The following is a 14,101-nucleotide window of genomic DNA, read 5'->3' on the forward strand; positions in this document are numbered from 1 at the left end:
CCTCAGCGACCAGCACGGATCAGCTCTAGGCATGACGAAGCGGATATCGTCCTCTTTTGGAAGACCAAACAAAGTAGTTTCGCTTTCACAACGAAACACACAGCGTCTTCACGACATGGCGGCGGCGGCAGCAACAATACTACAGCGAGAATAAAAGTTACGCCTTCTTTCTTCGCGTGAACATTTGGGCGGTGTTATGCAAATCTTCCCACATAGTGATGTAGATATGTGGGGGCGTGTTAGAACGTGCCGTTTTAGGTAGGTGTGGCCGACTCTTAACTTTTATAAAGAATATCTCTTTGGATTTGAGACTTTAGTCTTTGCAAATTTACAGATCTTCTTTATGCACCAAGAGCTTGTAACACTCCAAAGAGAAAGGAAAAAATTTTATTGCATCATATGACCCCTTTAATTCAAAAGGAAAACAAGTTTATTTTTCTTAACCCACTGACATTTTATTCCTGTTTTAAGCACTTAAGTCACTTAATATTTTAATATTGTGAATTAGATTTTATTTTTATATTTGAATAATTCTGTTGTGTTTTTCCCCATTTTAATAGTTTTTATGAAAATGAAAAATGTTGTTTTATCAACTAGCTAAAATCAAATAAGTTTCAGTTTTTTATATTTTATTGCAGATTACATTTGTTACCGTTTTTATATTTTATTTCAGATTACATTTATTTTAAAAATATATATTTTTCTAATCCCATGGACAGATTTTTTCCATTTTTAAGCATTAACTCAGTTAATTTACAAGATTTTAATATTTTTTAAGTTAATATTTTGAATAAGATTTTATTTCTGTCATTAAATTGAGTTAAAGTTTCAGTAATTTAGTCTGTTTTTGTAATTCCTTTTTTAAATACATCTCTATAGTATTATTACTTTTATTGATTAGTTAGCACTTTCACTAAAACAAGATTTAATAGTAAGTCATTTTGCTTCTCAAGTGAATATATCACGATTTAAGAATAAATAGATATTTCTACTGGAAAAAGTCAAAAGTACTAAGGAATAAAATATTTTTGTTTCATGAGGGTTTTCTATGATTGAGAGGAGCTGAATTCACCCTGACATCCTCTTAGCTCAAATTAAAACACATCTCAAACAATAAATAAATACAAAAATAATCAATGATACTTTTAGTCATAATATTTAAATTGTGCAGAAACCTCAAGTGTTTCATGAAGTTCAAGGCACATCCTGTCAGAGGAGGAAGTGAAACTTTAATGAGCATCAGTTATGAAAGAGATCTCTATGTCACACAGACGGCGTCTGTGCTCAACCTGAAGACCTTCACAGCAACACAGAGCCAAAGATCACACAGCGAGGCATGATGGGAGCTTTAGTAAAACAAAGTTTAGAGAAGCTTCCAGTACATCGGCACAACAAGACGAGACTTACAGTCTTAAGGCCCGTTCACACCAAGCACGATAACTATAAAGATAACGATAAAGATATAGTTCTAAAAATCGTTCTCAATATTAAAGAATAGCAGAGTTCACACCACAACTATAACGATAATGATACAGAGGAACGATATCGTTGTGATCACTTTCAAAACGATTTTTCTCCAGCTGATGAACGATAAAACACTGACAGCCAATCAGAATCCATCCTGCTGTAACGAGCTCAAGAATTTAAAGCGGCAGACGTGCGTGCGCTTAGAATAAACAGACGATATCGTTATCTTTATAGTTATCGTTCTTGGTGTGAACGGGGCTTTACACTATGCTTTCAACTTCCTCTGAATCACCACAATATCACAATATTAAAATACAAGGGCTGTGATGAATCAATTATATGCAAATTAATGTAGATAAACCAGGTGTGACAGTGCTGATTATAAACCCTGTGACAGTCATTTCAGCAAACGAATGTTTTAAATATTGAAGAAAACTGCTTATTGTGATTAAATTATAAAATATATAAAACTGTGCACTTTTAATTGCATTGCATTTTTAATAATATATTAAATTCATAATTGTATATAGGTGTCTAAGTTTTTCAGGGTGGTTGCTATAGGTGTTTCTAAGATGTTCTGCAATTGTTCATTGTGATTATCATTATTAATAAATGCAATGCGATTAAAAAATGCTAAGTTTTATATCATTTATATTTTAAATTAACATATTTATTTTTGATTATTATCAATGTTGAAAGCAGTTGTGCTGCTTCATATTTTTTGTGGAAAACGTGATACATCTTATTTTTCAGGATTCTTCGATAAATAGAAAACTCAAAACAACAGCATTTATTTAAAATAGAAATCTTTTGTAACTTTATAAATGACTGTACTGTCACTTGATCAATTTAACGCGTCCTTGATGAATTAAAGCACTAATTTCTTATTGACCCCAAACTTTTGAATGGTTGCCTAGCAGTTTCCACAAAAAAATTGAAGCAGCCCAACTGTTTTCAGCATTGATTATAATCAGAAATGTTTCTTATAATTATTATATAATATATCATTATTTATATATTTTATCATTTACATTTAAATTCATATATTTTACATATATTATTATATTTTGATATAGAATAAACTCTGAAATAGTTTATTGTGACTATTATTAATAATAAATGAAATAAAAAAAGAACAGTTTTATATATTTTACATAAATTATAAAACAGCATAAAAGAGATCTGCACTTTTAATTGCATTTTAATATATTTAATTTATGATTGCATAATGTTATACAGGTGTCTATATAGGGACTTTTTAAAAATAACTATGTACCTTGCTCCTGGTAGATGTCTTGCTGGTAAGGAGACTCGTAGGGTGATGGCTGGATATCTGCGTACTTGATGGTGTCCATGAGCTCCTGCATCGGCACGTATTCGGTCTGCTCGTCTTTGGTCATGTCCATATATCCCCCATCACGCTCGCTGCCAAACGACACGTATCTGCAGAGCACAGATATATGACCTGATTACATTTGAATTTCTTCATCACATGCTCCAGTTGAGCATGATTGATATTTACCATAGCATTTCATTTTCATTTTAAACATAAACTACTGGTAAAAATGTTGGAATATTCTTCTTCTGCTCACCGTTTCTGCATTTATTTGTTTAAACATACAGTAAAAACAGTTAAAATTATTATTAATTTAATAGCTGTTTTCTATGCAAATATATTTTAATATGTAATTTATTATTGTGATGCAAAGCTGCATTTTCAGCATAATTTCTCCAGTCTTCAGTGTCACATGATCCTTCAGAAATCATTCTAATATGCCGATTTGCTGCACAAAAAACATTTCTGATTATTATTAGTGTTGAAAACAGTTGTGTTGCTTCATATTTTAGTGGAAATGGTGAAACGTTTTATTTTTCAGGATTCTTTGATGAATAGAAAGTTCAAAAGAACAGCACATATTAGAAATAGAATGTAACATTATAAATACTTTACTGTCACTTTTGATGCATCCTTAATGAATAAAAGTATTCATATCCAAACTTTTGAATTGTAATGTATCATGGTTTCCACAAAAACATGAAGCAGCACAAATCAGCACTGAAACGTTTTATTTTTCAGGATTCTTTGATGAATAGAAAGTTCAAAAGAACAGCACATATTAGAAATAGAAATCTTTTGTAACATTATAAATACTTTACTGTCACTTTTGATGCATCCTTAATGAATAAAAGTATTCATATCCAAACTTTTGAATTGTAATGTATCATGGTTTCCACAAAAACATGAAGCAGCACAAATCAGCATATTAGAATGATGTCTGAAGGATCATGTGACACTGAAGACTGGAGTAATGATGCTGAAAATTCAGCTTTGATCACAGGAATAAATGACATTTTAGAACATATTCACATAGGACACTGTTATTTTAAATTGTAATAATATTTCAAAATTTTTTCTATTTTTTTTAATCAAATAAATGCAGTCTTGGTGAGCAGAAGAGACTTCTTTCAGAAACTTAATTCTTCCAAACTTTTGACTGATATGTGTAACAAAAGAATGAAATCACGTTCATTCGTCTGTAATGCACTCTTACTCTTTCCCGGTCGGCACATCGCTGTCGTTACAGATCTGGCTGCCGTTGGCGATGTGGTTCTTGTCGGCGTAGTACTGGAGGAAGCTGTGCTTGTTCCTGTGCAGATAGTCAACCAGATCTCCAAAGCGACAGTATTCTGTCACCAGATACAGCGGACCTGCAGAGCAAATAAATAAATACACAATATACAACAAACCTGAAAAGAGCACATCAAATTATTTGACCTAAGTAGTTTTTACATCTAGGACAGTTTGACTGCTTATCCCCCTGCTGTCTGCTCACCGTGTTTGGTGCAGGCGCCCAGCATGTTGACGATGTTGAGGTGAGGACCCAGATGACTCATGATCTTGAGTTCAGACATCAGAGCTTGAGTCTCGCTCCTCCGAGCCGTCGCTGCAGTGAGCAGACCACATGATTAACTACAACTATCAATCACACTCACATACGTGTGTATGTAACCGAGTGTCTCACACGCACATTTCAGCATTTTCACTGCCACTTTAGTGGCGGATTGGGAACGGCCGAGACCGTACGCCGTCGCCTCAACAACACGCCCAAACGCTCCAGATCCAAGTGTCCGACCTGAAGAAATACACACATTTCAGTACAAAAACATATGGACATGGGTGTTTTAAGCTTTTGCATAGGAAGCTGCTAAATAGTTGTTAAAGGAGACCTATTATGGCCCTTTTTACAAAATGTAATATAAGTCTCAGGTGTCCCCAGAATGCGTCTGTGAAGTTAAGCTCAAAATACTGTACCCCACAGATAATTTAATATATCATTTTGAAAATGCCTATTATGAGTGGAAGCATAAACACGCTGTTTTTGTGCATGTCTCTTTAAATGCAAATGAGCTGCTGCTCCCCGCCCCCTTTTCCAGAATAGGGCTGTGCCTTTACAGCTGGTATTGCTGATACTCTGCTAAAAAACATCTGTTTCAGTGTTGCCAAGTCTGCGGTTTTCCCGCGGAATTGGGCTACTTTAACACTGTTGCCACGGGTTGTTTTTTATGTCCGCGGGTTGGAGCGACCCCAATAACGTCATATTTAACCCCTGAAATGAAAAGAAAACTGTATTTAATCCCCCGAACCGTGATTTTTAACAGGGGACCCCCCTCAAAACGCGACTGGGCTAGTTTTAAGTAGCAATTTGGCGGTTTTGTTGTGAAAACCTGGCAACCCTGATCAGTTTGGGTTTGATTATCATGTTTATCGTGCTGAAATCATGCGTTTTAAACCATATTAGTTTAAACTTCTGATATATGGTTTTCTGAGCGCACACATCCGAAGCACGCACACAGAAAGCGGCTGTCACACGGCATGTGAGTAATAAACTAAGTTCTTTCACATCTTATTGCGCTTAAACTGTCAAACGCACACAAGTTTATGTTAAAAACTCACACAAGTTGGTTATGTCTGTGAAGGTAAACAGCTGGGAAAGAAATGACATGTTTATATTAGATCTGTGTGGCAGCAGCGTAATATTCAGTAAATGAATCAATAAATCCACTGCTCTGTTGTCTCCTCTGAGGCTGGGACTCTAAACAGCGTTCTGTGTGTGTTCAGTAAGTGTGCCCCGCTCTCACCCAGCACCAGACCGTCCCGCGGCATCTCCCAGGCCAGGTCATAGGGCAGGTGAATGGGGTCGACGTAGATGTACTCGTGTCCATCCAAACTGACCGATTCGATCACCTTCCACCTGATTTCATAGCGCGGCTTCTGCAGGGAAAACAACGTGGAGTTCCAGTCCAGTAATGTTAAATCTAAATGCTAAGTCTCAGACAGACAGACCGAATGTGAAGTCACTGACCTTCCTCCACACAGCGATGAGGATGATGATGGAGATAATGGCGATGACCACCAGCGCTAAGACTGCGGCCAGAACGGCCACCTGAGAAAACAGCGCTGGAGAGAAAACACAGCTTTTATCAACTCAAAAGCTTCATTAAAACACATTAAATACTGATTCTCACATCTTAAGTGTCATTTTCAACCACCTTAATGAAGAAACACTTTTTTTCACCATCCAGTCAAATACTAACAGACACCAGGTACATTCTTAAATTAAAAGAATGAATCAATTAATTATTTACATATTTAAATTAAGTGAATTTTGGATGTATTTCCAGTCATATAGAGGCATTAAATCATCCTGATTATATCATGACGGTTTATGGTTTATCACCGATGTCCTGTGTTATTTCTTTCTCACTGAATATCCAATTTACTCTCAAATATGTCAAAATTTAAAAGTAAAATGGGATAAAACTAAAAGGTAAAATGTTTAAGGTGACTTAAAATCAATACAACTAGGCTCCATATCATATATAGTGTCAATAAAGAGTTCCTGTTATTAATAGGAATTAACAATATTAATACAAACAAAACCTCAATGAATAAACTATAAAATAATTAAGGATGCTTAAAGGGGCACCAAGTAATTTTTTTTATAAAAAGAAAAAATAAATTGATGTTACGTTGTTTATTTGAAACAAAACAAAATTAAATTAAATTAAATTAAAAATACAATAAAATTTGTGTGTATTGCCAATCACTTGTCACACAGAGACAGTGACTGGATAGGTTTCATTATTTAATCATGTCCAGTGCTACTTTTTTTTTCTCAATGAATATCCATTACACATTCAAATATGTAAAGTTATTAAAGTAAAATGGGACAAGACAGAAGGCTCATGTTGACTTTAAATCAAGGCGGCCCGGCTCATATATAAGACTGTGGCCTCATATACAGAGTCAATAAAGCGTTTCCCGCAGCTTTGGCAGGTGTTTGTGTTTCTGGTTTTTCTCACGGCTGAACCAGTATCAGGTTCTCAATGAGCTCAACGGGTTTCACGCCACATTCACGGCACTAATGAAAGCAGTCCTGGAGGATCATGGCATTACAGCCAAAGTCCCTCTGTGTTTGATCTCCACGGGTGCTGCTCCATTCAGCAGATCCTCATTTCACACATTCACAAAGAGGCTTTAACACCCTCCCGACAGACACAGACACAGACACAGACACAGACACACACACACACACGTTACTCACTGCTGTTGACCAGTCTGATGTCTCGGGCTCGAGCTCCTCTCTCGTTGCGGGCCTCGCAGCGGATGGTGAGCAGCTGCGGCAGCAGGAGAGTCACCTGACTGTGCACCTGGTGGATCTTGCGTGTGATGTTGTAGCTGACGTTAGTCTGGATGGTGACTTTCTCAGGATCCTCCACTAGGGGGCTCCACGCCACACTTCTGTTATTGCACCTGATGACACCAGACAGGAATACTAGTGTACTGATTACTGCATACTGTACAGTATATACTGCATGCTACCTACTTAAGAAAAAAAATAACTATATATATGTATATATGCTGTATATTTGCAGTGTTTCTCCCATTTTCTGTGAGAAAATATATATTAATTATATTCAATATCATATTTCATTAAACTAATTAAATATTAAATGTAATTAACCTATTAACATAATAAATGAAGTAAAATTTATTAGCAAATAAATCATTTTAAAATTAAATTACACATGTAATTTATTATTTAATTAGTTTAACTTTTGTATTATGTATTTAATCATTAATTTTACTTCATTTAATATTTTAATAGTTTGATTTTTTTTTATTGTAGTATTTTATTTAATTACATTAATTAATCACATTAAATATTAAATTAAACAAACAACATATTAAACAAAAGTAAATAAATTATCCAAAAATTTATCATAAGTACATATATTACAGTTATTACAGTTTTTGTCCAGCATTTTTTAATGTTTTTTGTAACATTACGTTTAGCATTCAGTATATGCCAAACACATCAAAAATTGAAATCTGAATACTTTATATAATGTGCACTTTTATAAAAAGCACAAAGACCATTTACAAACCAGAACAAACACACCCAATAATATACATGCATTATATATGCTAATTCTGCGCCCTCATAAGTGTGCTGCACCCATGAAGGAAGTGTGCTGTGACAGGAGAGGTGTGCACTAATGGCCGTTACAGCATGTGTGCTATATATTATTCATACAGAAGTATTTCTGTGCAGCTCTTGGCTGTTTTAATCAGCATGTGCGCAGCGTTTGCATGATGGACAGACGCAGCCTGATCGACTTGCCTTCATTACGCTGATGTGTGTGTTTATGTAATGCTTTCTGAGTGCTGTGCAAACTCATCAGCTTTATATTTACTCATCTCGCAAACAGCTCGTATTAAATATGAATGAGTGTCGTTAAAGGGGAAATATTTTAAAATGTTGGCTGATAATCTAGTATTGCATCTCGTATGCTAAACACAGTATGTGCTGCTCACCTTAGTGGATGCCTAACAAATACACAGATTCATACAAGATGCATTTGTGATGATGATGATGATGATGAAGGTGTGTCATTACTTGGGCATGCTGTCACAGCTGAACCATTGAATGCTGGGAGACGGCACTCCCTCCGCCACACAGGTGACCGCATGCTTCTTACCCGGCAGCTGATGGTCAGAGAGTTCAGTTATCTGAGGAGGAACTACAGAGACAGGAAGTGACATCAGTTAACAACGATAACACAAACCAAAACCTCACAGAATAAACTGATCAAGAAGCTTAAAGGGTTAGTTCACCCAAAAATGAAAATCCTGTCATTAATTACTCACCCTCATGCCGTTCCAAACCTGTAAGACCTTTGTTCATCTTCGGAACACAATTTAAGATATTTTTGATGAAATATGAGGGCTCTCTGACCCTCCCATAGACAGCAAGGTAACTACCACGTTCAAGGTCCAGAAAAGTACCAAGATGATCGACAAAGTAGTCCGTGTGCCATCAGTGGTTCAACTGTAAAGTTACGAAGCTACGAGAATACTTTTTTGCGCAAAGAAACACGAGGGTGAGTAATTAATGACAGAACTAACCCTTTAAAGGTGAACCGTCATTTTTAAATGCAAGTAACGAGTAATATATTTGTTTATTAATTAAATTAAACAAATTAAATATTGAATTAAATTAATTTAACAGAGTTAAATATTAAATTACATGTAGATAAACACAATTAAATACTGAATTCAATATTAAATTATACTAAATTAAACAAATTAAGTATAAAATGACATATTTAAATATATAAAATGAATTAAATAATATGTTAAACGTTAAATTAAACGATTAAAATACTAAATTAAATAAATTATCATATAAATACATTAATTTAAACAAATTACATTATTTTAATATTTCATTTGTTTAATTGAAACATATGTAATATTAAAATAAACTATCAAAACTATTAAATTAAGTCAAATCAATTATCAAATAAATTCAACTAATTGTAACATTTTAATTATATTAAACAAATGAAATATTAAAATAAAATCAACAATTAAAATATTAAATAAAGTAAAATTAATTATCAAATAAATAGAAATAAATAAAAAATGTAATTCAACTAATTAAATATTACATTACATATTTAATTAAATTAACCAAATTAAATATTATGTTAAACATTTAATTACACTAAATTAACTAATTAAATATTACATTAAATATTAGATTAAATTAAACAATTCACATATTAAACTAAGTAAAATTATTTATAAAAATAAATTAAAATTTTAAACTATTTAAATATTATTACATATGTAATTAAATTAAACTAAATATTTAGTTAAGTACACCCACAAAACAAAATCAAGACTTTGTAAAAGAGCATAATAGGACCCCTTTAAGTATTAAATTACGTTAAATTAACCAAAAATTAAACATAAAATTAAATTAAAGAAATTAAATAGTAAACATAAATATTTGGTCAATAAACAAAAAATTATAATTAAATGAAATGAAATTCAATTTAATGAACAGTGTCACAGTAATCCCAGCAGCTGCTGTTATTCTTGGTCCAGACCTAAACGGGTGTCTGTTTTCAGGAAATGGGGGTGGTGTGTAAATAGATGTCAAACTGTCTCACCTTTCACCTCTAGGTCAAAGGTCATCTCTTTAAAGTCATCTTGGTTTTGGACACTGACGGTGTAGAGACCCATCTGCTCCAGTCGGATCCTGACCACGGTCAGTGTGCTGACAAACCTGCAGCAGATGTGGAGCACACAGAGTCTGAGATCCCGTGGAAAGCGTGAGTGTTGTTTAATAGAGGGTGTGTGTTGAGAGCATCATTACCCCGTCTCTTGTTCCTGTCTGGTGCTGTGTCCTCTGATAGCAGCGCCGTCTTTAGTCCACTGCACGCTAGGTTTGGGATACGCCTCAATCTCCACCTTCAGCTCCACGTTTTCTCCGAGCAGTGCCGAGACGTTCCTGCCCAGATGTGAAGAAAGAGCCACGAAGCCTTTCTCTACAGACAGACAGACAGATGAAAATATTGTTAATACAAATGATCAGGACGAGTTACACTGAAGTTTAATACTAACTATGACCAATAGTAGTAATAGTTCTTGTCAATATGCACAACTTATTATTATATGTGACCCTGGAGCACAAAAGCAGTCTTAAGTCGCTTGGGTATATTTGTAGCAATAGCCAAAAATGCATTGTATGGGTCAAAATTATAATTTTTTCTTTTATGCCAAAAATCATTAGGATATTAAGTAAAGATCATGTTCCATGAAGATATTTTGTAAATTTCATACCGTAAATATATCAATACTTCATTTTTGATTAGCAATATGCATTGCTAAAAACTTCCTTTGGACAGCTTTAAAGATGATTTTCTCAGTATTTTGATTTTTTTGCACCCTCAGATTCCAGATTTTCATGATGAGCCATACTCTTTTTTTATTTTTTTAAAGAAATTAATACTTTTATTTAGCAAGGATGCATTAAATTGATCAAACGTGACAGTGCAACATTTATAATGTTCCAAACTAATTTACATTTCAAATAACTGCTGTTCTTTTGAACATTCAATTGATCAAAGAATCCTGAAAAAATATAATGTTTCTCGGTTTCTACAAAAATATGAAGCAGCACAACTGTTTTCAATGTTGATAATAATCAGAAATGTTTCTTGAGAAGCAAATCAGTATATTAGAATGATTTCTGAAGGATCATGTGACACTGAAGACTGGAGTAATGATGCTGAAAATTCAGCTTTGATCAAAGGAATAAATTACATTTTGCAAAATATTCACATAGAAAACAGCTACTTTGAATAGTGATAAGATTTCACATTTTTATTACTTTTACTGTATTGTTTAATCAAATAATTGCAGCCTCTATGAGCATAAAACACTTTAAAAGCATTAAAAATCTCCCCGACCCTAAACTTTTGAAAGCTGGTGTATCAAATTATGACATCTTATAAGCAGGACAGAGTGAGTTTTGCTTGCTCATCTTTCTACATAATCTATTTAATATTCCATAAGTGAGCTCTCGCTGGCGGCTGCTAGATCGTAATCGAAGGTTCAGGTGCTAAAAGCACTTTCTTCATAAAGGCCTGCCTGCAGTTGCTGCATCCTGTGTGTGTGTGTGTGTGTGTGTGTGTGTAAGTGCTGCGGACACTTGAACAAAGATCCGCATTTATCTACAGTCAGTTCCTGTGACTCTCCAGGGTTTCTGTGTACATAAACATAACTCCTTCCTTCAGCAGAAGGTCTCATTCACACGCAGCCTTTCCCCTGTGACGAGAGCAAACACCATCACAGGAGATGCTGTGAGACTGAGCTCTTGTTTTAAAGGGACGGCTGTTGATTTAATTAAGGTTTGCATCAAAGCATCATTGAAAACACACCACCCAGATTTTACAGCTCAGATGATGAAGGACCGCTCTTCATACAGCTCTGCTTTTACAGGAAAGCTGCAAAAAATGTGCTGACTAGTGTTATTTAGTATCGTTGGGATACTATTAGAATTTTTATTCATATTTTATATTAGTTTTAATTAGTGCTGTCAAACGATTAATCACATTCAAAATAAGTTTTTGTTTACATAATATATGTGTGTGTACTGTGTATATGTATTATGTATATATAAATACACACACATACAGTATATATTTTGAAAATATTTACATGTATTTGCATGCATATATTTATATTTATATAATTTCTATTATATATAAATATATTTAATATACAAATATAAAAATGTTCTTAAATATATACATGCATGTGTTTGTATTTATATATACATAATACATATACACAGTACACACACATATATTATGTAAACAAAAACGTTTACTTTGGATGCGATTAATCGCGATTAATCGTTTGACGGCACTAGTTCCCTTTCATGGGAACTTCGAACTGCATCCTCTAGGGGTCGCTATGGGGAACACTTCATCGTGACCCGTGTCTGAAGCATACATTGAAAAAACACCAACAACACGTTGGCCAGCGACAGCCATGACATCACTACCGGTGCGACTATAGTATAAATAGGCACCGGGAGAACACATCCTCTTCTTCGTCTTCATTGGCCGTGGTAAGAGCGATCTCTATTCGTATCATTATGGCGAGCACTAGCAAAGCGTTTAGAGGATGTGTGCATCCGTGTTGTCGTTGTTTAACATCTGATAACACACACGATCTATGCGTTATTTGTTTGGGCGAAGAGCATGCACGCGATGTCTCCGAGGGGGCAATCGGCGTGCACCGCGAGCATTTTTTCAAGGAAAAAGCTCCGCTCTCGTTTGTCTCTCTTTTTGAGGAAAGAGGGGCAGCCATCTGCTTTCCGCGATTCAGGATCCGCCGCTGCTGAGGCACGGAGGAGAACGAACTCGTGGGGATCACATGTGGATCTGGCCGATGAGTTTGAAGAGGGGTTTTCCCTCTCGCGATCGTCGGCTGTTGACGAGAGTGAGCCACTGGAGGATGATGTTACTTCATTAACATTGTCTGATCCAGGGGCCAGCAGAGCGCTGGAAAGCAGGAAAATGTCTGAGGAGGGCAAAAAGCTGAGGCTGAGCTTTCCCAATCCTCCTGCCCTGCGTATGATGAGCTTTTGAAAGTTATGGATCGCGCCACGGCGAGGCTTTACTTGCTGTGAAGCAGGTGAAGAAAATGACATTGTGAGGTCATCTATATAAAAAAAAAAACTATGAACGTTATTTTTCTGGCCATAACCCTCCAGCTAAGGTGAGCCTTCCTTTCTTCCTGTTTTCCATACAGAGATTGAGAAGGAATGGAAGAGGCTGTTTTTTCCTCACGCATCCATCGATTCCAGCATACGAGTTATGCCATCATCGAGGCGATGCGCAAAAGGGGTTATGAGAAGATGCCCCTATAGAGAGACGCTGGCCAGCTATCTCTCTATGGATGAGACGTCCTCTTTTAAGACTCCCTCCTTGACATCTCGATCTAATGCCAGGGCATACGCAGCAGCAGCAGCAGGTCGGGCTGCCGCTTCATTGCACACGATGGTGATGCCCCAAGCATATCAGGCTGACCTGCTGAAAGACCTGGATAAAGGCAAGGGACTTTCTCCTAATGAGGTAGCTGAGTGCGAGGCAAAGGCGTGCTCAGCGGCCTTTACGAAGGTCCAGGTCTGAGCCCGAACAACCCAAGGGGTCGTGGCCCGTCTCGGTTTGAGGATCAGAGGCGGGCACAGAAGGCTAGTATCGCGGCTCATGCTCCTCCCCCGCCCGCGGGTAGGGGTAGGAATAATCGTGGGTCAAAGGAAGGTAGGTAAAAGACCTAAGGGTTGTGATCCAGACAGGGCGTCAGCGCTTTGTCCAGATCAGAGTGATACCTCAGTATCTACTCATTTGCCAGGTCACAGGCTTCTGTGGGAGCCTTCTTGATCATTAGGCCCCCGGCACGGCACTGCAAAGATTTCCTGGACGTCCGGGCTGGGCTTATGCTTTCAGGCTGCCCTGTCTGGTCTACCGTATCTAGGTCGCCCTGAGGGGCCTCCCGATCACCAGGATATCCCCTCTTGCTGAGGCATCGAGCAGGAAGTATAGGTGGCATTTGTGAGAACCTTCTGGTGTAATGCTGTCTCAGGCAGTGCTCCCCTCACCTTAGAGGTTTGTACTTGAGCTTGCCTCTCCCGTTTGGCTCAGTACTTCCGGGTATCTGTGAGCAGATGCTTGGAAAACTCTTAAATCCATACTATGGTAAGTGCAC

The 14,101-nt window shown here is 36.3% G+C and overlaps 1 protein-coding gene across 1 annotated transcript in view; it reads right to left on the reverse strand.

The window, feature by feature from the left end:
- Window positions 1-14,101, reverse strand: part of LOC107588322 (platelet-derived growth factor receptor beta-like) — a 57,602-nt gene that overhangs the window by 12,731 nt on the left and 30,770 nt on the right. Inside the window, exons 7-16 of the mRNA XM_016276375.1 lie at window positions 10,197-10,368; window positions 9,991-10,106; window positions 8,430-8,553; window positions 7,074-7,282; window positions 5,832-5,926; window positions 5,608-5,740; window positions 4,497-4,601; window positions 4,302-4,412; window positions 4,020-4,176; window positions 2,744-2,910 (exon numbers count right to left, since the gene is read on the reverse strand). Coding sequence (XP_016131861.1) covers window positions 2,744-2,910; window positions 4,020-4,176; window positions 4,302-4,412; window positions 4,497-4,601; window positions 5,608-5,740; window positions 5,832-5,926; window positions 7,074-7,282; window positions 8,430-8,553; window positions 9,991-10,106; window positions 10,197-10,368 — 1,389 coding nt within the window. The remainder of the gene's footprint in view (window positions 1-2,743; window positions 2,911-4,019; window positions 4,177-4,301; window positions 4,413-4,496; window positions 4,602-5,607; window positions 5,741-5,831; window positions 5,927-7,073; window positions 7,283-8,429; window positions 8,554-9,990; window positions 10,107-10,196; window positions 10,369-14,101) is intronic.

This window comes from Sinocyclocheilus grahami, unplaced genomic scaffold, assembly GCF_001515645.1.
Source record: "Sinocyclocheilus grahami isolate Dianchi unplaced genomic scaffold, SAMN03320097.WGS_v1.1 scaffold102.1, whole genome shotgun sequence".
Taxonomy (NCBI): Eukaryota; Metazoa; Chordata; class Actinopteri; order Cypriniformes; family Cyprinidae; genus Sinocyclocheilus; species Sinocyclocheilus grahami.